The sequence below is a fragment of the Podarcis tiliguerta genome, assembly GCF_965153285.1.
Source record: "Podarcis tiliguerta genome assembly, chromosome: 8".
Classification (NCBI taxonomy): Eukaryota; Metazoa; Chordata; class Lepidosauria; order Squamata; family Lacertidae; genus Podarcis; species Podarcis tiliguerta.
The window spans coordinates 80,593,484-80,618,044 of record NC_139541.1 but is presented as its reverse complement, the minus strand read 5'-3'; the positions used below and the strand labels follow the sequence as shown (position 1 = coordinate 80,618,044).

General features: G+C 50.0%; 1 protein-coding gene across 1 annotated transcript; it reads right to left on the bottom strand.

Moving 5' to 3' along the window:
- Positions 1-4,202: 4,202 nt before the first annotated feature.
- Positions 4,203-23,057, bottom strand: CCDC61 (coiled-coil domain containing 61). Its single transcript, XM_083455464.1, has 14 exons — positions 22,994-23,057; positions 21,384-21,610; positions 20,527-20,609; positions 19,191-19,351; positions 17,730-17,882; positions 15,641-15,857; positions 13,070-13,152; positions 12,714-12,955; positions 11,225-11,303; positions 10,979-11,106; positions 7,895-7,973; positions 6,836-6,902; positions 6,607-6,679; positions 4,203-5,500 (listed from the first exon to the last, which is right to left on the bottom strand). Exons 2-14 carry the CDS (start codon positions 21,529-21,531, stop codon positions 5,403-5,405), a joined length of 1,611 nt encoding a protein of 536 aa, XP_083311590.1. The 5' UTR covers positions 21,532-21,610; positions 22,994-23,057; the 3' UTR covers positions 4,203-5,402.
- Between the last annotated feature and the right edge of the window lie 1,504 nt (positions 23,058-24,561).

The following is a 24,561-nucleotide window of genomic DNA, read 5'->3' as shown; positions in this document are numbered from 1 at the left end:
GCGAAGCACCTCCAAAACGGAAAACCCTTTCGTCTAGCGGGTTTTCCGTCTTGCAAGGCATTCGTCTTGCGGGGCACCACTGTAATAATAATAATTTTTTTATACCCCGCCCATCTGGCTGGGCTTCCCCAGCCACTCTGGGCGGCTTCCAACAAAATATTTAAAAACTGTAATTCATCAAAGAAGGGCTTTTACACTCGCCAGAAGCTCGGCTCTGCCCTCACCGGTCCTGGAAGGATCCTTTAAAAAAGTCCCATATGCTCAGAGACTTTGCGCCTGTTCATTTGGGGAGATAGGAAGCCCAGAGCACTTGTTCTTTTATGAAGAGGCACGTAGTGAGACCACCGATCCCTACTGGTGAGGCTCGCTAACCTCCAGGAAAAGCAAAAATTCAACTTTTTCCTGTTAGGCAAAGATCATAAGATGACCCGGATGGTCGTCAGATTCTGTGTACAGATCTGTAGGCATAGACCATCCCCCAACCCAAACTAGTTCGTTAAGAAAATCCCCAAACTCGGTTCCATTGGCGACTCTGGGTCATCTCTCTGCGGCAGCTCATCTTAAAGTTTTAAGTGTCTAGATGCTCATCGCATTTATTGTTGTATATTGTTTTAAATTTTTGTTTTCCTTCTAGGATTGTACCCCCAAGTGTGTTTTATAAGCTGGTCTCCGACCGTAATAAATTATCTATCTAAAATACAAAGTGGTAGAGAAACGAATGGAAGAAAATGATGATGACGATGTCCCAGCCACAAACTGCAGCACAGTAATTGCTGGATTATTATTGACGGTTGGGGCTACGATGGCTACCAACCAGCTCGCTTCGCCAGCTAGATACATCAATGCTTCTAAATCCCAGTGTGGTGTAGTGGTTAAGAGCGGTAGACTCGTAATCTGGGGAACCGGGTTCGCTTCCCCGCTCCTCCACATGCAGCTGCTGGGTGACCTTGGGCCAGTCACACTTCTCTGAAGTCTCTCAGCCCCACTCACCTCACAGAGTGTTTGTTGTGGGGGAGGAAGGGAAAGGAGAATGTTAGCCGCTTTGAGACTCCTTCGGGTAGTGATAAAGCGGGATATCAAATCCAACCTCTTCTTTCAGGCCACATCAGCTTTCCGAGTCATGTGGCCAGCATGACTAAACCGCTTCTGGCGCAACAGAATACCATGACGGAAAACAAAATGCACAGAAACGCCGTTTACCTTCCCGCCGCAGCAGTACCTATTTATCTACTTGCACTGGTGTGCTTTCGAACTGCTACGTTGGCAGGAGCTGGGACAGAGCAACGAGAGCTCACCCTGTCGCGGGGATTCAAACCGCCCACCTTCTGACAGGCAAGCCCAAAAGGCTCAGTGGTTTAGACCACAGTGCCACCCTTGGTGGTGGAGGATAAATCGCGCCATAGGCACCACTGATTGTCATATCCGTTGCCATATCAACGGCAGTTCTGCAAATAAGCTTAATTGTGGCATTTTTCTCTCTCACACAGCATCTCTCTTTTCTCCCCGTACTCCTCAGCCAGGCCATTTTTTGAGCCAGCACTCAGGAGGTCTGCGGAAGACAACAATCAAAGTCAGCCAAGCCAGAAATTGCCTTCCTCACATCAGGCAAGAAGAAGGGCCCTCAACTGCCAGCGCTGTTTATCTCCTTGAAGCGGCAGGGAGAAAATCTATGGCTGTTTCTCAGGGGGGCTTGAGGCGACTGTAAAGACAGGGGAGATGATTGCTGGCTGCGTCTGGGTAGCCTTTGGCACCTCACTTCGCAGGGATGGGGAAACTTTTCCAGAGGAGGGCCACGTTGCCTCTTGAGAACCCTTTGGGGGCCGCCTATCGGTGGAGGCAGGAGGCCAAAGAGGGCAGAGCAATGAGAGATCCTTAACGCTGGCAAGGTGTGCTGGTCCCGGGGGGTTACTGTGCGGCGTGGTCCGAGTCTGGTCTGAGGTTGAGGGTGTAGTATGGAGGCTGTCCGTCAAAGCTGAAGCGGGGTCCAAGGCAGGGAGTCGGGTGGGGTCAGGAACTCTGGCAGAAGAGCAGGACAGGGTGCAGGCAGAAACAGGCTACCAACAACGTTGCTGCCGCAACCTGGGACTGGGCTGGCTGGCTTTTATCTGCCCCGAGGCATAGGGCGGCCCCAATCCTCAGGTGACTTGCCTCTCCTGGCCTGGAGGCGAGCACTCCTCCTGTGAGAACTTAGTTCCCTCCACCTCTCTGCCCTGAGCCTCTGCAGCTCAGGAGAGGCTGGAGGGTTACTGGACCCAGAGGCAACCTCAGCTTCCCCTGATGGGGCTGAGAGTGGAGCACCTGCAGGCAATGGGTCTTCGATCACCTCCGGAGCCAGAGTGGATTCAGCTGGTGTCTGCTCCTGAGGATCCAGCACAGGTGAGGACCCTTCAGGCTCAGGCCCCAGCCCCGGCCCAGCTGGTTCTGGAGGCGGGGACTCCTGTGCAGGCTGGGATTCCTCAGGTTCAGCCTCTGAATCCGATTCCTAGGCCATCACACAAGGATGTGAAAAAGGAGCCAGAGGAGCAATGACTGTGGCTCAGTAAGAGAGCATTTTTCTTCTCTACAGTAGTGCCCTCCCTGTGGAACGTCCACCCCTCAGATGTCAGGGAGATAAGTATGGGATGTGAAACACAAAAGCAGTCAAGTACAACATTCCTAGAGTGAAGATGTTTACACATGGGGAGGAATGTTTGTCCAGCCAGCAGGTCAACTTCCTGTTTCCTTCTGGGCTGGGGCAGACTTCCTCTGCATGTGACTAGAGGTGGGCGTGGCCTCACTTGTGCAGGTAACGACAAAAGCACAGGGCAGGGCAGCCATCTCCTTTTGAAGAGAGCATCAAAGAAGCAACATCTGCTTAGCCAAAGATGCTCTCTTGGCTCCAGCCAAGAGGACAAAGGGACTGTCTTCTTATGAGATAGTTTCCAGTTTAGTTTCTAAGCTAAGTCTGCCATCTGGGATCCTATTGTGAACAGAATGATGTGTGAGTAAACCTTTTTATACTTTTATAGAAGACTGTGTCGTGTCTTAGCTTTGAGGAGGGAATAAGGGGAAAATACCAGAACAGTTATTATAGAGGCTTTAGCGAGCCTGAGCAAACACATCCGCTGCAAGTTTAAAAAGGGGAATGTTACTCTGCTAAAATTGTGAACTTGTTAACACAAGTTGGAAAGGCTATTATCAGACAATATATCCTCTCCTGCATCCGTGAACATTCCCACAATAAGTAACACTACAACCTTTAGAAGATATCTGAAGGCAGCCCTGTATAGGGAAGTTTTAAAATGTATTGTTATATTATTATGTACGTCGGAAGCTGCCCAGAGTGGCTGGGGCAACTCAGTCAGATGGTGGGGCGCCAGTGGGAAAGGACTTCCTGGAAGCATCTGAGCTGACCGCCTTGAGAAGCCCTGCAGACGTGCCAGACTAGAGACAGACCCACTTTGGTCCGACCCTGTAGAGCTGTTGTTAAAAACAAGAAGGAAAACAACAAGGTCTGTGAGCTTGAAAAGAACATTTAGTGTTCTCATCATCACAGAAACATGTTGGAATGGCAGACATCACACAGAGGCACAATGCGATGGTGGATCGGTACATCAGCAGCGCTGAAGAACTGATGTGCAGATTTAGCTGCTCGGCAGAAAGTTTTTAAATAATGGAGCTAGTCATCATTATATAGCTTACCTGGGCTAGGAGAGCTTCTGCAGGCACCGGGGGTGCCATATTCTAACTGAAGACATCCTAGTCTAGCGCTTTCCACTTGAAGTTGCACTTTGCTTCCTTCCAGCCCTCAGATATACACGCAGCCTGAATTTCAGGAGACTGGCCTTTTCTGTCAATTCCCCCCTCCTCTTCTTGAACAACGGATGCTCTGTAACCCTCGCTTTGCCAGCTGATGCAGCAACGGAAAGAGGACAAACCTATTTTGAAGGCTGGGGCTTGATCCTGGGGAAAGCAGTTTCAGAGCGTTTCCCTCTGAACATGTGCAAAGTGCATTTCACCCTCCACCAGCTTGCTCTCCCATGCCTGGGAGATGTGAGCTGTGCTTCCCAAACATGCCTTTGAGTGGAGAGCTTGGATTTGAATTTCCTAGAGTGATCTGGGCTGGGCTGGGCAGACGTTTTGTCCGATCTGTTAGGTTCTTCTTAAACTAGCATGGGAACACAGCTGTGACAAGATACCAGTGGATCGGACAGAGACTGGTGTGTTAGAAAAGAAGTGTTTATTTACAAAATAGCATCACTGCACACAGCACCACACACTGGGAGACAGGCAGACAGGGAAAACAGACAACCACCATCCCATTAAAAGCTGTCAAGAGAATTCATGGAATGTTTAGAAGAGACCACGCATAAGTTTACGAACCAGCCCGCTAGAGGGTAGACCGACACAACCCAGCTGTATTTGCCCCTTGCAAAGGCGCCTGGCTCAAGCGAGCAGTCAAAACAGGCCAAAGGGATATGTCACAACTGGGAACAGGCTCCCCACTGCATAGGCGAGGGAACAAGGATGCTGTTTAACACACCACCATCTGAACCCAGAAGAGATACCTGGTCTAAACAGGCTGGGCAAAAGCAGTTATTTAAAAGGAAAATGGCTGTGACAGTTCAGCTTCCCTTTGGTGCCTAGCTGAGAAGTAAAACTGGTGAGTGGAACTATTCCCTACTAGGATCTTTCACAGGCAGCCCAAAGATTTTCCGGCTAAGCCTGCGATCTCTCACTCGGCCAGTCTTTTGAGCCAAGAAATTCCGACCCTTCTTCTCACCCCCGGGAAGAGATCTGAATTTGTGCCCCAAAAGCAGCCCGCACCTCCAGGCCAGAGACGGGCCTGGAAGCAACTGGAGGGAGAGGGAGGGACTCCGTAAAAGAGAAGTCATTGTCTTTGTCCCAGGAAGGAGGCCTGCCTGAGAGCAAGGAGCGAGGGAGGGCCCGATTTTGATCTCAGGCTGCACACCCTGGTTACTTAAAGGCTCGGAACTAAAGGGGCGAGAGAGCAGGTGGAATCAGGAGGGGAGTCTTAAAGAAGGATGATCTGATGGCCGAAGGAGGCTCCATCTCCCTGTTTTTAAAGGCAAGATTGGGTACAAAAGGGCTAAGTAAGGCTAAGGGTTCAAAGCGCTCCTGGATGTCGAGCAAGCTACACATCGACGAGGTCCTAAGCAGCATCAGAGCAGCGGGGGGGGGGGGGGGGGAGCTCTGAAGCTTCTAGTCCCTCAAGGCACCCACTTTTGTGTGTGCTTGCTGTACATGAATGTTTACAAACCCACGCTTCCCGTCACCATCTCTTTCAGGCCCCTGCCTCTGTCTAAAGAAGCCCGACGGAGGACTCCAAACCGGGGTGGGTGGGGAAGGAGGCTCCCTGTATTCTGGCCCAGCGGCCCTCTTAATTTGTTCTACTCCAGGGGTTACGTTCTGGTCTCAAGTTTATTCATGTATTCCTGCAGCGCCTGCAGCCGAGCATCAATCTCTGAGAGGTCAGCCGATGGCTCGTCGTATAGGTTCTCTGTGGGACAAGACAACCGGGGTTATTGCCGTACGAGAGGACTGGGAGACTGGGGCGCAACTTTCTCCCCCCCCCCAATTTTTTTTATTCATTTTATAACACAAATAAAGAACACAAACAGAAAAACAAACAATAGAAACAAATTCTTGTCTTATCCTTATTTTTCTAAACAAGTCCCAACTATCTGATTTCCATTTTACTTCATCTTTAGCAGTTTACATATATCATGATTTCTAACCATTTTTTAAAATCCCACTTACTTTAACCATAAAAAACTTCACATTCTATCACTTACAAATAATAGCATTTTGAAATACGTTATTTTCTACTTCTAACCCTACAGACTATATCCACTTCCAAAGCTATTCTAAAACTTAAATATTAACGTATTTTTTTTTCAAATATTCCTTAAGCTTCTTCCAATTGGGGCGCAACTTTCTGGGCAAGGCCTAATGAGGAAAGGCTAGCTATGGCTTGGAGGCAGAGCCCAATAATAATGAGGTCAAATCTCCAGGGAGGGCTGGGAATGCCCCTTATCTGAAACCCTGGACAGTCACTGCTGCCAGGAAGGCTAGACGAAAGGGTTTTTCGTTTTCTGAGGGGCTTCGCAAGACGGATTTTCCAAAGGGCTTGCTTCGCTAGACGAAACAGCCCTGTCTCTCCTGTCATGGCGACGGTCGCACGCTCGCTTCCCCGCTGCTCCGGCTCCCTCCCACCTTCCGGCTGACGACTCCTCCGGCTCCCTCCCACCTTCCGGCTGCCTCGCGCCGCTGCCCACCGCCCTCGCACGCTCCTCAGAGCCGCTGCCGCCAGCAGCCAGCGCGGCAGCTGGAGTCACGCTCCTGAGCCCCGCCGCCCTCCAGCAGCCGCGTCGCGCGGTGTCCACAAGGCGCGGGTGAGTCCAAGGACCAGCTGCGGCAGCTGCCCTGCTTCTCCCCACCCCTCCCTGCCGTGGCGCTTCGCAAGACGAAAAAACTCGCAGAATGAATTAATTTCGTCTTGCGAGGCACCACTGTACACTTCACTGTTACCTGGAGAGGTCAACCCACTCCAGTCTCTGCGCCGCCTCATCTCAAGAGGCCGCTGGAGACCCCGGGGGAATTTACCTTTGTCCGCTCGCAGGCCTGTGGTAGGCGTGCTGGCCAGGTGCTTCCTGTGGCCACCATCCGTGTGGGGAATCTGCATGGAGAACAAGTGGCACTGGTCACTTCACCTCTGATAGCTAAAGGAAATTGAAGACCCGCCCCCAGTGCCCAGGAGTCTCAGCAGATGGCGAGCTCAGTTTGCCCAGCACTTTTCTGCCAAAGAGGAAACTAGACACGGCCGGCTGCTTACCATGGTACTGCCATTCCAGGACGAGGAACTCAGAGGCTTCCTGCCCCTCACTGCTCGCTTCCTCCCCCTAAGGGACAACACACACAACTCATCAGGCTGGATCAGGCTAATGGGCTAATTGCAATCATGTCCCAAGCCCAACCTCTGTGTGCGAGCCAGACAAAGCCCTTAATAATAAATCATCATCAACATTTATTTTTTTATTTATACCCCACTCATTTGGCTAAGTTTCCCCAACCACTCTGGGCGGCTCCCAACAGAATATTAAAAACACAATAAAACATCAAACATTAAAAACTTCCCTAAACAGGGCTGCCTTCAGATGTCTTCTAAGCATCAGATACTGTAGTTGTTTATTTCCCTGACATCTGGTGGGAGGGCGTTCCACAGGGCGGACACCACTACCAAGAAGGCCCTCTGCCTGGTTCCCTGTAACTTGGCTTCTTGCAATGAGGGAACCGCCAGAAGGCCCTCGGTGCTGGACCTCAAGGTCTTGGCTGAACAATGCGGGTGGAGAGGCTCCTTCAGGTATACTGGGCCTTTGAGGCCATTCAGGGCTTTCAAGGTCAGCACCAACACTTTGAATTGTGCTCGGAAACGTACTGGGAGCCAATGCAGATCTCTCAGGACTGGTGTTATATGGTCTCGGCAGCCGCTCCCGGTCACCAGTCTAGCTGCTGCATTCTGGATTAATTGTACTTTCTGGGTCACCTTCAAAGGTAGCCCCACGTAGAGCGCATTGCAGTAGTCCAGGCGGGAGATAACCAGAGCATGCACCACTCTGGCGAGAGTCTGCGGGCAGATAGGGTCTCATCCTGCGTACCAGATGGAACTGGTAGACAGCTGCCCTGGATTCCTAGCCCTGACCTTCCTCGTGAGAACAGGGGTGTGTGACCTGCTTGGCAATGGGGATTTTTGCCGCAGCTTTATCAGATTCGCTTCTGCTCCCATAGAAAGCTTGCTTTTTAAAGCTATGTGTGGGGTTTTGGCAGGAAGCGGCTTGGCATTCCGGCACAGCTTTGCATCAGGCTGTGCCTCCCTCTTTCCCACCTTCCTTACCTTGGGGCAGCAGGCTCAGAGTAATCGTCCAATTCGCTCCCTGAGCTTGCAGATGAGCGCCGGCTGCGGAAGCTTTCCACTGCAAGAAAAGAGCATAGGGTGAGATAGGTGAGGCGAAGACCCTTTTGCACAGGCAAGTCACCCAAACGCTGTGACGCGCCTGTGTAAAGTGGCTCTTGGAACATATAAACCAGGCGTAATGGGGAAAAAGAAAGCAAACTAGAAATACTGTTAACTAAAGCCTGATGGGCACCTTCAAGAATCTCTCCTTGCTGATCTACTGTGAAGCCTGCTATAATGTCACGGGATGTTCACAGACATTTCGAAGGTTCAGGGCAAAGCAGACAGCAAGAGGACACAGCTCTTGTAAGGGCAAGATGGGAGGCAAAGAGAACAGGGCGGGCTGTGCACTGCGGACAAGGAAGGAGCAGAGAGGAGGCAGGAGAGATGGGGGGAGTGAAGATTGGAAAAAATTTAAAGCTTATCTACAAAAACATTGTAAAATTAATGAATGTTAGAAGGATGCTGGAATGAAGCCATATGGTTTTAGCAGAAATGTAATAAAGAATTAAGTAAAAGCTGATTGATAACGGGAAAAAATTTAAGGTTAGACCGTTAAGATAAATTATAGAACAAAAATTGAGAAAGATGGAAAGAATTTGCTGAAATAGTTAACTGAAATAGAATACAAAAAAGGGAGGTGTGAAGAGGTCGATGAAACAAGTTAATGAAAGGTAAAGATATGGAATATTGGATGTGTGTGTTTAGTGTTTTCTTTTTTGCTGTATTGTTGTATTGCCTTTTTATGTTTCTATATTCCTTTTTCTTTTTTCCCCTTATGTATTGCAATTGTAATTGTAATGTATGTTTTGTTAAACTTTTTATTGTTTTTTCTGTTTCTTTTTTCTGTAATTTCTAAACTTCTAATAAATATCTTTAAAAAAAAAGAGAGATGGGGGGAGCGATGGCGAGGAAAGTGAATTTTCTGTTAGGACTAACAAAGCAAGAGGAGAACGGACGGAAACATCTCTGCGCGTCAGCTCCAACTCATGTATTCTTTTTTCAACTGCTATTTTATATTTCGAAATATTTATTGCAATTCCAAACTGTTGTGAGCACGTGCAGAAAGAGGGCGGGGCAGGTATGGATGCCGTTGGCGGAAATAAGGCAAGTTTGCATGTACAGGGGTGCGGGGAATGTTCAGAACCGAGTAAAAAGCTAATTTCCCCAAACAAACAAGCATCTCCACACACTGCCACTTTTGCTAGAGCTGTATTCATTTAGCACCAGCCAGGCATCCAAGAGGAGATCTCACAAGCCAGCTTGCTCAATTCGGGAAGCAGCCGCAGAAAGGACTTGGAAGGCTCAAAAAACTCTGGCCTGGGCCCTCTGCCTTTCTCCTGCAATCCCATCTTCTCTGGCCTTCCCCTGTCTCACCTTTAATCGCCTCCAATCTAGCTGGCAACCTCCTGTTGCTCTAATCCTATGATCACCCTGCTTCCTGTACGCTCCGCGGGCTTCCTGTATGCTCCCAGATCCAGCACAAGTTCCTAGTCCCTACCCCCTCTTCAGAACTACTCCTAAGTTGTCCAAAGGTCCCCTGCTCCATTGTTTATAGCCCAGCTCCCCCCCCCCCAAAGAGCTTAAGGTGGCGTACATCGTTCTCCGCCTAGATCCGTTTTATCCCCACAACAATGCTGTGAGGCAGATGAGTGTCAGGGAACTGCCATCGGAGCTGGAGGCGGAGAGAAGGCTCCAGAGGGATGGCGGAGAGGGTCCCAGTAGGGAGAGAGGCAGCCCATCCGCTGGGGAAGGAAATCAGCGTAACACCAGTGGAGAAGGGGGGCAGATGGGGGAATCGGAGAGGTGGCTCCAGGACTCTTCACCGGAGACCAGCGGAGAGGGCACGAGTACTCCGTTGCCCACACCCACCTTGCGCAGAAGACTTCTGCGCAGGCAAAGTAGGAGAAGACTGGGCGTCAAACAGCTTCTATGCTGGAAGAGGTTCAAGAAATGCCCACTGACGGATTCTGCCAGCGACTGAGGCAGCCACGAAACTTGGCGCTGTCCAGACAGAAAGGGTTCAACCAGGTAACCTAGCCAGGAGTGGCAGCAACTTACGCACGAGCAACCCCTAGAACCATTACAATGAGGTTGAGAGCCAGTGACTGGGCCAGTGTCACCCGGCGAGATTCAATATGGGGGGGGGGGACTTGAACCCTGGTCTCTCCCAGGTCCTGGTCTGACACTCTCACTGGTGCAGCACCCCTGGCTCTCTCTAACCGAAGGACCCCTGGCGTTTTCTCCCTTGCAGTCTGCTTCCAGAGAACCTTACTTCACCCATGTCCCACCTTAAAGTGAAGCCTTTGCCACAACCCCCTAGTTCCCATTCTGCCCTGTAACCCAGCCTAGGATGAAAATGTGAGAAATCGATTGCCTGTTCCCCCCACGTACGCCTGCCCACTTCCCTCTCCACCTCCAACTGAGGTTTTGGAAGCTCCTCGAGGCAGGGACCTAACGCCTGGCGCATCCATGCTGCTGCGTGCGTCCAGTTCTGGGCACCACAGTTCAAGAAGGACACTGACAGACTGGAACGTGTCCAGAGGAGGGCAACCAAAATGGTCAAAGGCCTGGAAGCGATGCCTTATGAGGAACGGCTAAGGGAGCTGGGCATGTTTAGCCTGGAGAAGAGGAGGTTAAGGGGTGATATGATAGCCATGTTCAAATATATAAAAGGATGTCACATAGAGGAGGGAGAAAGGTTGTTTTCTGCTGCTCCAGAGAAGCGGACCCGGAGCAATGGATCCAAACTACAAGAAAGAAGATTCCACCTCAACATTAGGAAGAACTTCCTGACAGTAAGAGCTGTTCGACAGTGGGATTTGCTGCCAAGGAGTGTGGTGGAGTCTCCTTCTTTGGAGGTCTTTAAGCAGAGGCTTGACAACCATATGTCAGGAGTGCTCTGATGGTGTTTCCTGCTTGGCAGGGGGTTGGACTCGATGGCCCTTGTGGTCTCTTCCAACTCTATGATTCTATGATTTGCGCGGCACACGAAACAGGGAGCAAGGTCCCAGCGAGACGCACCTGAAGAACTCCTGCCCCGGCTTTTCCCGAGACCGCTGGTGCTGAAAGCCGATGGGCCCCTGGACTGCAGGCGGTGGCACCAACCGCTGGGCGGGGTGTCTCCCATCCCCCGCCGCAGGCATCGCTCTCTGGAGGGAGACAGGACAAATTAGCCCAAACAGCGCCATTCGCCCTTGCCTGGACCCTGCAGCCGCCGGGGTTGGGGGAGCGGCAGGGAGAGGCGGACCCTGGAGGCGAGCGACTCACTTTTTCTGCTCCGCTTCCTTCTGCTTCCTCTCCTTGGCCTTCACAAAGGCGGTGGGGTCAAAGCGTGGTGCCCGGGGTCCTACAGGGAAGGAGAGGGAAAGAGGGTGGTCAAGGAGTAAGGGCATTTTATGGCAGTTCTGTCCTGCGGAGCAGAAGGGACCTGGTCTGTTTACAGGGCAGAATCTCCCTGTGCCCAGTTCTGGGTTGACTTTGTGCCCAAGGCAAAGGCAGCCTTGCTGAAAAGGCAAGGATTTGCTTGGCCTGCAGAGAGTTAAGAAGCCCATCATTCTTCGCACAAGGTGGGATGTGGATTCTAGCTTTGGGGACATCGCGCTTAGACAAGGTCCTGAGGGCTCCTCCATGCCACGATTGTGGGATCTGAACTCTGGCACAGTTCTCGGCTTCAAAAACCGGCAAGCAAGCTTCTAGCCCCTATTGTTGGAGAGTCAAGCATGGCGGCAAGAACGCCTCTGAATATGAGCTACTGGGGAACCCTGATGGGAGTGCACTCTGCTCTGCTGCTGGGCTGGCCACCATGTGGACAGAGTGCTGGATTAGACAGGCCTTTGACCTGATCATAAATTCAGAATTGGAAGGGACCGCACGGGTCATCTAGTCCAACCCTTGCAATGCGGGATTTTTTTGCCCAAGGTAGGGCTGGAACCCACAACCCTGAGATCAAGAGTCACACCCTCTACCAACTGAGCTATCCCTGGGCTAAGGCTCTTCTAACATGTAGAGTAGCGTATTTTTCACTCTATAAGACGCACCCGACCACGACGCACCTAGTTTTTAGGGGAGGAAAACAAGAAATAAGGAGGCTTTGCAGGGCTATCCCTGAAGCCAGGAGAGCAAGTGGAATCGGTGTGCGAAAGCAAGCCTCCCGGGTTTCCCCTGACCTCCCACAAGAGCCGCGCACTCTTTAAAGGGAGCCCTGCTCTTGGGGGCTTTTCTGGGAGGTGGGGGAAGGGACAGAGCCGCACCTCCTGCAAAAGCCAGGGATAGCTGCGTGAAGCCTCCGCAGGGCAGCGGGATGAAGGCTCCCGGCTCCCTCTCGCTGTTCCGGCTTCTGGGATAGCCCGCAAAGCCTGCATTCGCTCCATAAGATGCACACACATTTCCCCTTACTTTTTAGGAGGGGAAAAGTGCGTCTTATAGAGCAAAAAATACGGTCTCTCAGAAGCAAGAGATGCGGTGTCAGAAGAATAGTTTCATGAGCTGCAGTACTTGACTCTCCCCCCCAGATCTAGCAGATAAAACAAAACATGTGCTGAAAAAGGCGGCTTTACTTGCCTGGCACCTTGAGAAGAGGAGTTTGGATCTGTTGGTAACTCGGAGCCAGGCAGGGAGAGCATAACGAGGCCTGCTCCTTTCTGTGCCCAGCACACCCCCTTCGAAGGAGGCTTCTCCCTCCTACCGGCCACTATGCCTGGCAGGCCTGGTGCCAGGGAAGAGGGGGTAAATGGTGATGGTGACCCACCCCTCTCACCTGTAGGAGACGGGGACTGTCGAGGGAGGCGGCCCTGGCTCCCGCTGCGCCCCTCCCTGGAGGTGGACCTCTGCCGGCTAGGCCCCCAGGCGCCGCTGCGCTCCCGGGAGTTCGAGCGCTCCTCCGAGGTGGAGCGGCGGACGTCTCTCTTCTTGGTGCTGCCTCGGGACAGGGTGGGGTGCGCAAAATGGCGAGGGGGCGCGGGGTGGTTCTGGGGAGATGGTCCGGAAGGGGTGAAGCACCTGGGGAGGGGAGAGAAAGGAACGGCTGCAGCTAGAGGGGTGGGTTTGTGTTCGGCATAGAAACCGCTGCCTTTGACAGCAAAGCAGAGCGGCCGCGGGGTCAGGAGTGCTCACCCTTTCTTGTACAAGGCCAACTCGTTGGTCAGGTTCTTCACGCGAATCCGGAGGCTCCTCTCTGTCGCTTTCATCTCCGCCAGCTGCAGTGGGCAGAAAGATCTCTTTTTGGGCCTTGTGTTAAGGCTCAGGCTGAATAATGGGGCGGGGGGGGGGGCGGATATTAAAGCTGAATCGGTACCTAGGAGTCCAGGGTGGATATTTGCAGAATGTGATCATTTCACATTTTATGCATTGTGACTTGCTATTTTTGTTGATTATACTTTAGCAATTATTTATTGTACAGTGGTACCTCGGTTTTCGAATATAATCTGTTCCGGAAATCCGTTCTGAGTTCCAAAACGTCTGAAAACTGAAAGTGGAAGCTTCAAAACAGAAGCCACTTTTCTTGTTTGACTTTTGAGGCACGTTCGAAAACCGAGAAACGACTATAACTGCTAAGAGTGAATTTCTGTTTAATTATTATTTACTGATAATTTGAGAGTAATGCTATCATGTACTATTACGTTCCAATGGATTATTGAATATTATCTTACCTGCTGCAAGTTGTTTAAACTTATGTTTTTATTATGACTTTGCTGAATAGTGGTAGCTTGGGTTACAAACACTTCGGGTTACAAACTCCACTAACCCGGAAGTAGTACCTCGGGTTGAGAATTTTGCCCCAGGATGAGAACAGAAATTGCACAGTGGCAATGGGAGGCCCCATTAGTGAAAGCATGCCTCAGGTTAAGAATGGACCTCCGGAATGAATTGTGTAACGTGAGGTACCACTGTATTGAATTTGATTATTCTAAGGCAGGGGTCAGCAATTATTTTTTTTTTTTTTGGGGGGGGGGAATGAACAAATTCCTATGCCCCACAAATAACCCAGAGATGCATTTTAAGTAAAAGGACACATTCTGCTCATGTAAAAACACGCTGATTCCTGGACCGTCCGCGGGCCGGATTTAGAAGGTGACTGGGCCAGATCCGGCCCACGGGCCTTAGTTTGCCTACCCATGTTCTAAGGTGTGTGATCTTTGTTGCATGTTTTGTCATAAACCGCCTTGCATAGAGTAATGTAGAAAGGCAGTACAGTGGTACCCCGCAAGACGAATGCCTCGCAAGACGGAAAACCCGCTAGACGAAAGGGTTTTCCGTTTTTCGATGCGCTTGCAGGACGAATTTCCCTATGGGCTTGCTTCGCAAGACGAAAATGTCTTGCGAGTCTTGAGATTTTTTTCCGCTCCCCACCCCCTTTTTCTAAGCCGCTAAACCACTAATAGCCTTTTAGCAGCTAATCCGCTAATCCCTTAAGCCTTTAATAGCCGCTAATAGCGCTAATCCGCTAGCTTCGCAAGACGAAAAAACCGCTAGACGAAGAGACTCGCAGAACAAATTAATTTCGTCTTGCGAGGCACCACTGTATGCAAATTAAGAGTGAATGAAATGAAGGAGATGATGGTTCTAGGGGTTCCTAGTCTTGGAGGAAGGCTGGCCGCCCCTCCCTCTCTCCTCACCCACCAGTCCCACAGCTCTTGTCGGAGGGCAGACAGAAGCCTTGCCCTTTCCACCAAGGGTGGGCAGATTCCAGGCTTATTCAATCGTTGGCGTTTTTCCACCTTGGACCCCCAAAATGAAGCGGAAAGGACGCAGTGGGAATTAAAGACCAGGAGGTGCCTCTGAGCACATTCCACGCCTAAGGATTTGTTTTCAGTAGCAGAGCGGAGCTCAGACAAGTGCTTCTGCCCTGAGGTCTTTCTCCTTTCAGCAGCCTGATATAGCCCTCTCCCCAACCCGCCCAGTGGAACGAGGATCCTGTAAGTTGGTCCCTTACCTTTCCCGCCCCGACCTAGCCACAGTGATTGATCCATGCGACGGTCACCTCCAGGCTTGACTACTGTAATTCGCTCTATGCGGGGCTGCCCTTGAAGCTGTCCCAGAAACTCCAGCGGGTGCAGAATGCTGCAGCGAGGCTCCTCATGGGGTCTCTGCCATGGGAGCATATTCACCCAGTGCTTTTCCAGCTGCACTGGCTCCCGGTGGAGTACAGGGTCAGGTTTAAGGTGCTGCTTTTGACCTTTAAAGCCCTTCACGGCCTAGGACCCTCGTACCTACGGGACTGCCTCTCCCAGTATGCCCCACGGAGAGCCTCAAGGTCCATAAATAGCAACACCCTAGTGGTCCCGGGCCCTAAGGAAGTTAAGATTAGCTTCAACCAGAGCAAGGGCCTTTTCAACTCTGGCCCCGGCCTGGTGGAACGCTCTGCCTCATGAGACCAGGGCCCTGCAGGATCTGATTTCTTTCCGCAGGGCCTGTAAGACAGAGTTGTTCCTCCTGGCCTTTGGCTTGGAGCCAATTTGACTCCCTCCCTCCCTCTCTTTCTTTTTTCTTTTCCTTTCTCCTCCTGCGATGAGGCTACATTTTAATATTTTAATGTTGTATTTTAATTTTGTTTTTAAGTTGTAATCATTCAACTCGTTTTTATTATTGCTTGTTAGCCGCCCTGAGCCCGGCCTTGGCTGGGGAGGGCGGGGTATAAATAAAAATTCTTATTCTTCTTCTTATTATTATTAAGGCCCAGCCCACCTCGTCGGCAAGCTGCCGGCTCTCCTGCAGGCGCTTGTTAGCGATCCGCTGGTGCTTCGCCCTCTCCTTGGTCAGCTCTTCCTCCAGGCTCTGCACGACCTTCTTGAGGATCTTGACCTCCTTGAAGGCGCTGCTCTTGTTGGTGAGCTTCAGCTCCTCCTGAAGGCCCAGCAAGACTGTCTCCACCGACTGCTTCTCCTCCAAGGTGTGCTGGAGCCTGAAAAAGGGAGCGTCGGGACAGGATCGGCGGCAGCCGAGAGAGAATCTCTTCCGCGCAAGGCTTGAGACCTGAGCTTTGCAAAAGGTTGTTTAAGCGCTAAAAGGTGGGTTTGCAAAGCCACTTTTGTCTTTAGACGTCTGGCAAAAAACCACTCCTCTTTTCCCAGGCCTATGGCTATTAAATAATCTAAAGTGCGGGGCAGAGGACTGCTATTATGATGACTACTTTACATCTGTCAGTATACTTTTTATTATTGATGGTCTGTAATGTGTTTTTAATGTTGTACACCACCCTGGGATCTTTTGATAAAGGGCGGTATATAAATTGAATTCATTATCCTCATCATCTCTTCAAGGAAAGAGCAGCTGCACTCAGGCTCCATTGCATTTCCAGACTGATATTGTAAAATGTCTGGCCTGTCTCCTTAAAAGACACGCCAGAAGTGGAATAAAAGCTCCTCTCGCTGGGTGTGGTTCCCTCTACGGATGAATGGGAAGCTTACTGTAGCTTTGCCTGTCTAGCAAGTCTTAGCTGCTATGAGAGTGAGTTTGGATTTGATATCCCGCCTTTCACTGCCCTTCAGGAGTCTCAAAGCGGCTAACAATCTCCTTTCCCTTCCTCCCCCACAACAAACACTCTGTGAGGTGAGTGGGGCTGAGAGACTTCAGAGAAGTGTGACTGGCCCAAGGTCACCCAGCAGCTGCATGTGGAGGAGCGGAGACGCGAACCCGGTTCCCCAGATTACGAGACTACCACTCTTAACCACTACACCACACTGGCTCTGAAGTGCTGATCTGCTGTTCATAAATAAATACAACTGTCACAGTTCTCCTGACTCCTGCTGGTTCCTGGTAATAGGGCAGCCTTGTTGCACAGTGAGTCTCCTTCTCACACCCATGAGATGGTGCAGAGTTTGCTTCACTGCCACTTCAATACTTGCCCTTGTTTAGATTTTCGGGCCGAGGAATTTAGACTTAAGTTGGATTGTCTGCTCTTTGTAAGCTGTCTTGAACGTTTTTATAGGGAAGCAACAGATCAACGTGGTAGATTTAAGGGTTGTATTTTAAATCAGTAGGGATCAGTCAGATCAGAACAATGCTTTGAGGAGGAAAACTGACTCCAAAGAAGCATTGACATGCCTGTGATCACAAATAGCTCCCAAAGATGGGAGACGCAGTTCTTGAGTCATAGCTGTCAACTTTTCCCTTTTCTTGCGAGGAATCCTATTCAGAATAAGGGAATTTCCCTTAAAAAAAGGGAAACGTTGGCAGCTATGCCTTGAGTATCTCTTTTTTTAAAATAATATTTTATTAAGATTTTTACATAGAAAAAAGAAAGAAAAATACAAAAATACAAGAATACAAGAATAAAAAGAAAAAGAAATAAAAACAATTCCATTTTCGTAGTATTTCTTACATTTGCTTATTTCCCCAACTTCCCCACACCTCCCCTCACTGTATTCCAATTCAAATATTTAATCAACAAATCCCTTCCCTCTTAATTGTATATCTTAATAGATTAAACCCTTTATTCTTCCTCTTTTTAACCTTCGAATTTCCCATACTCTTTCACCACATTATTACTAATAACCTTTTAACCTCCATCCAATGTCATTCTAACATTCACTGATTTTATAATATTTCTGTAAATAGTCTTTAGAGTATCTCTTCCTCCCTACAAAAACCCCAACACCTTCCCACTCTCCCTGGTACTTGGGGAAGAACTCAGCAGTTCCAAGAAGCACTTCAAACACAGACGTCCTGGTTCCTAAATACCGGAACAGCAAATTCAGAAGGCCGCATTGATGTCTCTTCAGAGAGCAGCTGCCTGATATGGCTCACGTTACCCCTCCCCACCTCCCCCACTCACTCGTCACGAAGCCGGCGGATCTCGGCATCTCTGAAATCCTTGCTTGGCTTTGCCTTCAGCAGGGCCAACTCCTCCTTGAGCTCCCGGATCACCTTCTGAAGGACGACGGGATCCGGCTTGCCCATGTAAGGGAGGGGGAGCGGGTAGTGGATCCTGCCAAGAAACAAGGAAACGCAACCACAGGTCACGACCCCCTGCACTGCACCTCGCCGCAGACAAGAGCAAATGTCAAGGGGTTGGTTGGTTCTGGTGCTTAACAGGCCAGGCAGATGCTCTGTTTGACTAGGAGGGAAGAGGCCCCCTTCCAATAGGAGACTGGCTAGCAGCCCTTGCTGCTTCCTGCCTCCCTGTCCAGAAGAGACGGCCAAAACCAACCCACAAAAAGGGAAAGGGAAGAACTTTCTTCCCTGTAACTGCTACCAATAAGGTAAAGGGACCCCTGACCGTTAGGTCCAGTCGCGGCCGACTCTGGGGTTGGTCTGCCGTAGTTGAAACAAAATAAAAATAAATAAAAAATACCTTTTAGTAGCACGGTAAAGGTAAAGGGACCCCTGACCATTAGGTCCAGTCGTGACCGATTCTGGGGTTGCGGCGCTCGTCTCGCTTTATTGGCCGAGGGAGCTGGCGTACAGCTTCTGGGTCATGTGGCCAGCATGACGAAGCCGCTTCTGGCGAACCAGAGCAGTGCACGGAAACGCCGTTTACCTTCCCGCCGGAGCGGTACCTATTTATCTACTTGCACTTTGATGTGCTTTCGAACTGCTAGGTTGGCAGGAACGGGAACCGAGCAATGGGAGCTCACCCCGTCGTGGGGATTCGAACCGCCGACCTTCTGATCGGCAAGCCCTAGGCTCTGTGGTTTAACCCACAGCACCACCCGCGTCCCAACTGCTACCAATGTTGGATGCTTATTCCTCTGCATATCCCTGCAGATCAGCCTTTGCCAAGCTGGGGCCTTCCAGCAGCTTTGAACTACAATTCCCATCAGCCCCAGGTGGATGTAGTCCAAAGCGTCTGGAAGGCCCCAGCTTAGCAAAGCCTGCTGTGATCCTTGATCTTCCCCTCTCGTCTTGCTTTCGGAAAAGGGGGGGGGCAGCTCCCTGGACAGTCCTGGGCTAAGAGGGAGGAAGGCCCTTTGCTCCTGCCTCGTTGAAGCAAAAAAGGAGGCGTGGAAAGCACCCTGGTCTTCCGCCTCCTCCTCCTCCCACACAGCAAAGGGAAGGACTGGTTTCATTAGCTGCTTCCCTCCAAGTTATAAGGTTATGCAGTCTCTCTGGCAGCCTCACACCTCTTACGAGATACAGGTTCACCTGTCCCCATCGCACCTGCAATAAATCTGTTGCTGTCTATGGGGCCTTTGGGTGAATGTTTAGCTACAAATGAGCTGCCCTCCATTTCCCCAAGCCCCCTTGTCACCCCAAGGCTCCCTGTGGGTCATGCAGCCGGGGATTCCCCTGTCACCTGTCAAATTCCACCGAGTAGATCAAGATGAGGTAGCGCTTGGAGCTCAGCGGGGAGTTTTTGGCAGCCGCCGTGTGCCGGGGACCCACTCCAATCTTCCTGTTCCTCAACAACTCCAGGTCTGTGTAAGTGAGGAGGTCCAGAGTGACCGACTCGCTGCTCTGTAGGGGAAAAGCCCACACAATCAGAACTACATCAAGGACCGTTTACACAGCCAGTCCTTATCCTGGAAGAAGCGACTCTTGGACTAGGGAAGGACAGGAATTCAAGACAGAAAGGGGACCACGGTGGCAGGATTTAAGATGCAGGAAACTGGCAGGGCATGTGGTAGAAACATCATAAGCCAAAGCAGGGGTAGAGATGAAACATATAAAGGAGGCCTGGCATTCTGGAGGTCCCTTCTCAAACCTGGTGCCTGCCAGATGTTTCAGACTACAACTCCCATCAGCAACAGCCACATTAGATTGACGTCCCACCCCATCATTTACTTATTAATGTGTCGAAACAAAACAAAATAAATAAAATGAATAAAATACCTTCCAGTAGCACATTAGAGACCAACTAAGTTAGTTATTGGTATGAGCTTTCGTGTACGCTTCTTCACATCTGAAGAAGTGTGAATGCACACGAAAGCTCATACCAATAACTAGCTTAATTGGTCTCTAACGTGCTACTAAGGGATGCGGGTGGCACTGTGGGTTAAACCACAGAGCCTAGGACTTGCCGATGAGAAGGTCGGCGGTTCGAATCCCTGTGACGGGGTGAGCTCCCGTTGCTCAGTCCCTGCTCCTGCCAACCTAGCAGTTCGAAAGCACGTCAAAGTGCTAGTAGATAAATAGGTACCGCTCTGGCGGGAAGGTAAATGGTGTTTCCATGCGCTGCTCTGGTTCGCCAGAAGCAGCTTAGTCATGCTGGCTACATGACCCGGAAGCTGTCGGCCAATAAAGCGAGATGAGCGCTCTAACCCCAGAGTCGGCCACGACTGGACCTAATGGTCAGGGGTCCCTTTACCTTTACCGTGCTACTAGAAGGTATTTTTTATTTATTTTTATTTTATTTTGTTTCAACTACGGCAGACCAACACGGCTACCTACCTGATATTAATGTGTGTTTCTGTTTGTTTGTTTTTTAAAGATCGAGGCTTTTATCTGCTGTGTTCACACCCAGGAGAGGACTATAGACGAAGAAATCTCCCAGATGCCCACCTGTGGAATGGATGGCTGGTGGCAGGGGAGAAGGGACCAAAGGGAGAGGAAGCTTAGGAAAGCTTCAATGCTCAAGAGACACATTTTCATAGACTTTTCCGTGGCGGCCCCAAAACCAAACTGAGCCTCACCTGGGAAAGGGCCGACTCTAGCATGCTGCAGAAGATACCAAACTGCTTGAAATTCCCAGTCTTGTGAGTGAGGTCTTCAATGACTGGAAGAAAAGGGAAAACATGACGGATGCTGATTTTGGCATGTAATAGGGAGCATGTAATGGTTTAACTTGGGAATTTGAGAGCAAGAGGGAAATGGAACCAGTATTTTATCATTTGAAAAGACCTGGCGGAATGCTCTGTCCCAGGAGACTAGGGTCCTTCAGGATTTAACCTCCTTCCGTCGGGCCTGTAAGACTGAGCTATTCCGCCTGGCCTTTAATTTGAATTCAGCCTGATCTTTTATTTCCCTTCTCTTCCCTCCCCCTCCCCTTTTAGGAAGATCACCCGATCTAAGACCCCGCAGCTAATTCTCCCCTGACCTCCTAGCTGGTACAAGTAGGACCAATTCAGCCATCTAGCCCTGGGGATTATCTAATTGATTTTTGAATTTTATTGTTATTCATGTTTTTATATTGTATTTTATGCTGCTTTTATAATTAAGTGTTTTAAAGTGTTTTAAATTTGTTGTTAGCCGTCCTGAGCCCAGTTTTTGAACAGGGAAGGGAGGGGTATAAATAAAATTATTATTATTATTATTAAAGACACAGGGCTTCAAGTGCCCAGCAGAGGCAGGGACAAAGCAGAGCCAGAAGGGCAACTGCAGAGTGCAGATCTCTGCATGTGCCAGATAGTCAAAGCAGAGAAGGCGGAGTTTGGTTTCCCATCTAACAGCACAGTGTAGCTGGGCTTTTTAAAAATGCATTTCACAGCTCTTCCCCCTCCCAAGCTGTTCACATCAGCACAGCTTCCTCAGTGTCAGATTCATTACTCACAAGCAGCATCAAACTCCCCCCGCCACTGGTCCGTGGTGAGCCGGTCCTCCACTTCGACTTCCAGAAGGTTCCCGTCCACCGACATCCGGACGATGTGCTCAACGCCACGGAAAACATAGTCCGCTTGCAGCCCGTGCAGCTTGGCCATGTTGCGACCAGCAATCTCTGCCAGCCTCGCAGGGCAGGAACTGGGCAGACTTGAACAGCAGCCTTCCACGCACAATTGTCTATGTGGGGGGAAACAAAAGCAGGGAAGTTTATCAGCAGGGTGTGAAGCAATCACAAAATCACACACAGACACACGCATCAGATGTTCCCTGGATGATGGTTTCTCCCACCCCACAGGTTCAGAATTAAGAAAAATGTTTCTGCCAGGAGAGAATGGCCAGTAACTGAGAACTGTTAATTTTTTTGTCTCTCTCATAGAGTCTGAGAGCCACTTAATGCCATTTTCCTGAATTTGTCTCATGGCCCAGTGCGGCCACGACTGACCAGACTGATGGAGGGACAGTGTTGGATTCAGTGAGATTGGGAAAACATAGAAAAATAAGGAGAGACAAGTGGGAGGGGAAATGGGATGCAAATCTAAATACTGGAAGCAAGGGACTGAAAAGCTCCACCCAGAGGATTTGCAACAAGGGATAGGTAAACTGTGATAATGAGCATAATAGTGGATTAATTAGCATCAATTTATCCTTGCAGGCTCCCCATGTCCGAGGCCTGGGTGGCTCCTCTGATAGCAGGAAGCTGGACTTCACTGGCCTTTCGCCTGACCCAGTCAGGCTATCCATATATTTTTAACTGGTGGTGGGGACTTCAATTATCATTTAGCAGTGACAAGGAGGGGATAATTACCCTTAAGGGCAGGAGATGCTTGGCATTAATGGTGGGGAGGCGACTATTGGGAGTGGGAGGGGCTACTGATTGGAGTCCGAGAAAGCAGCCTTCCTATGGTCTTAATAGGGAGGGTGTTAATTAGCATTAACGGTGGGCAGGGCTACTATTTGGGGGTCCGAATCAGGTTTCTTAAGGTTTTAATAGGCGTTAATTGGCAAAAATTAGCATTAATTGTGGGTGTTAGTTATCATTAATGGTGGGCAGGGCTACTGTTTGGGGGTCCGAATCAGGATTCTTAAGATTTTAATAGGCGTCAATTAGCAAAAATTAGCATTAATTGTGGGAGGGGCTATAGTCTGGGGTCTGAGGCATAGCTGTCAACTTTTCCCTTTTCTTGCGAGGAATCCTATTCGGAATAAGGGAATTTCCCTTAAAAAAAGGGAAACGTTGACTGCTATGGTCTTCTCAAGTCCTTAATAGGGGGCGTTAATTAGTATTAATTAGTCTTAATTGCCTAAGGTTAATTAGCATTAATTGGGGGGAGGCGGTTATTAGGCCTAGGAGGGGCTCCTGCTTGGACTCTGAGGCAGGAGTCTTCTTCTTATGGTCTTAATTGGGGGAGGGGCGCTAATTGCCTGGGGTTAATTAGCATTAATGGGGGGGAGGCGGCTATTAGGAGACGGGGGGAGGGGTTACTGTTTTGAGGGAGGCCGGAATGAGGTGGGCTCGGGGGGTTTAAATAGGGGACGGAGCCCCCCCAAAAGCCAACTTACCTGCGCGCCGCCCCCACCTCAACTGCCGTCTCCAGCGAAAGCCGCCTCCTCGCCTCTCTCCCATTGGCCGCCCGCTCAACCGCTCCCGCGCCGCCATTGGCTCGTGGCGACGTCAGTCACCTCCCAGGGCTCCCTCGGAAGCCGCGCTCGCCGTCAGTCAGAGCGGTGGCTCCGCCCCTAACGCTACAAGCCCCCCCTCTCCTTGAGTATGTGGGCGGGGAAGGGGGCGTGGAGCACCCAATCCGAGACGGGAAGCTCGACCCGGCGGCGCTTATTGGTCCAAGGGACTTCGGACATCAAGCCCAGAGCTGCGCCCCGCCTCTCGGCGCCGGCTATTGGCGCCTCGGCATGTCACTCCTCAAGGCACCGAACGTCCTTCTATGGCTGGGCGGGCGCGGAAACGCGCTGCTCTATTGCCCTCTAGTGGCCATTGAGCGCGTTGCTCCTATAGCAGCTGAGCGATGCGGTCCGAGGGAAATCTCTCCAGCTGGGATCGGGAGAGATCCAGGGCAGGTGAGAGCAGACGCTGGGAAGGGATCTGCACGTGTACAGGAACAGAAAGTGAAAGCAACACCTCGCGCACTTATGAAGGCCGAAGCGACTTTTCTTTCTTTGCAGTAACTTTTATTGGGGTTTTAATGAAAGTGATGTAAAGTAAACCCAAGAAAGAACAAACCAGGTAGGATGAAAATAGAGACCGAAAGTGATCATTATATCAGGTATGCCTTATATTACATAATAATAATAATAATAATAATAATAATAATAATAAATTTATTATTTGTACCCCGCCCATCTGGCTGGGTTTCCCCAGCCACTCTGGGCGGCTTCCATAGAAACAAAAAATACAGTAAAATATCACATACAGTAAAATATCACGTTAATTCACGTTAATTAATGAATCTCTATTTTTTAAAGCTGTATCGAACAACAATAGCAAAGTCAGGAAGGATTTGAAAAGGCATGATGTGACTGAAAACTAGGTATATTTTCTATAAGTCCAGCGAGGCCAAGAGACGGGTGCAATTGTTACCGTATTTTTCGCTCTATGAGACGCACCAGACCACAAGACGCACCTAGTTTTTGGAGGAGGAAAACAAGAAAAAATATATTCTGAATCTCAGAAGCCAGAACAGCAAGAGGGATCGCTGCGCAGTGAAAGCAGCAATCCCTTTTGCTGTTCTGGTTTCTGGAATAGCTGCGCAGCCTGCATTCGCTCCATAAGACGCACACACATTTCCCCTTACTTTTTAGGAGAGAAAAAGTGAGTCTTATAGAGCAAAAAATACGGGTAATTATAAACACGTGAGATGAAGGCCCAACATACAGCTGCAAAACCGCCCCATTCAGCCCTTCAGCCAAAGATCTTATATTGCCAAGTGATTTTTTCCCCTGAAGCAAAGTCCAAAATGAACGAACAAACTATATTGTGATGTAGTGTTGTGAACCACCCTGAGGGTCTAGGGCAGTAAACAAAGGTGAATAATAATAATAATAATAATAACAATAATGCCAATCACATGAGATCTTAGAATCACAGAAGTGTACAGTCGGAAGTGATACGGAAG

Coding starts and splice junctions, on each gene's coding strand:
- CCDC61 (XM_083455464.1), bottom strand. CDS start 21,531: ATGGCCAAGCTGCACGGGCTGCAAGCGGACTATGTTTTCCGTGGCGTT. Junction 17,883..19,190: donor TACTCGGTGGAATTTGACAG/GTGACAGGGGAA, acceptor GTTTCTTGGCAG/GATCCACTACCCGCTCCCCC. Junction 6,680..6,835: donor CCTGGAATGGCAGTACCATG/GTAAGCAGCCGG, acceptor TTCTCCATGCAG/ATTCCCCACACGGATGGTGG.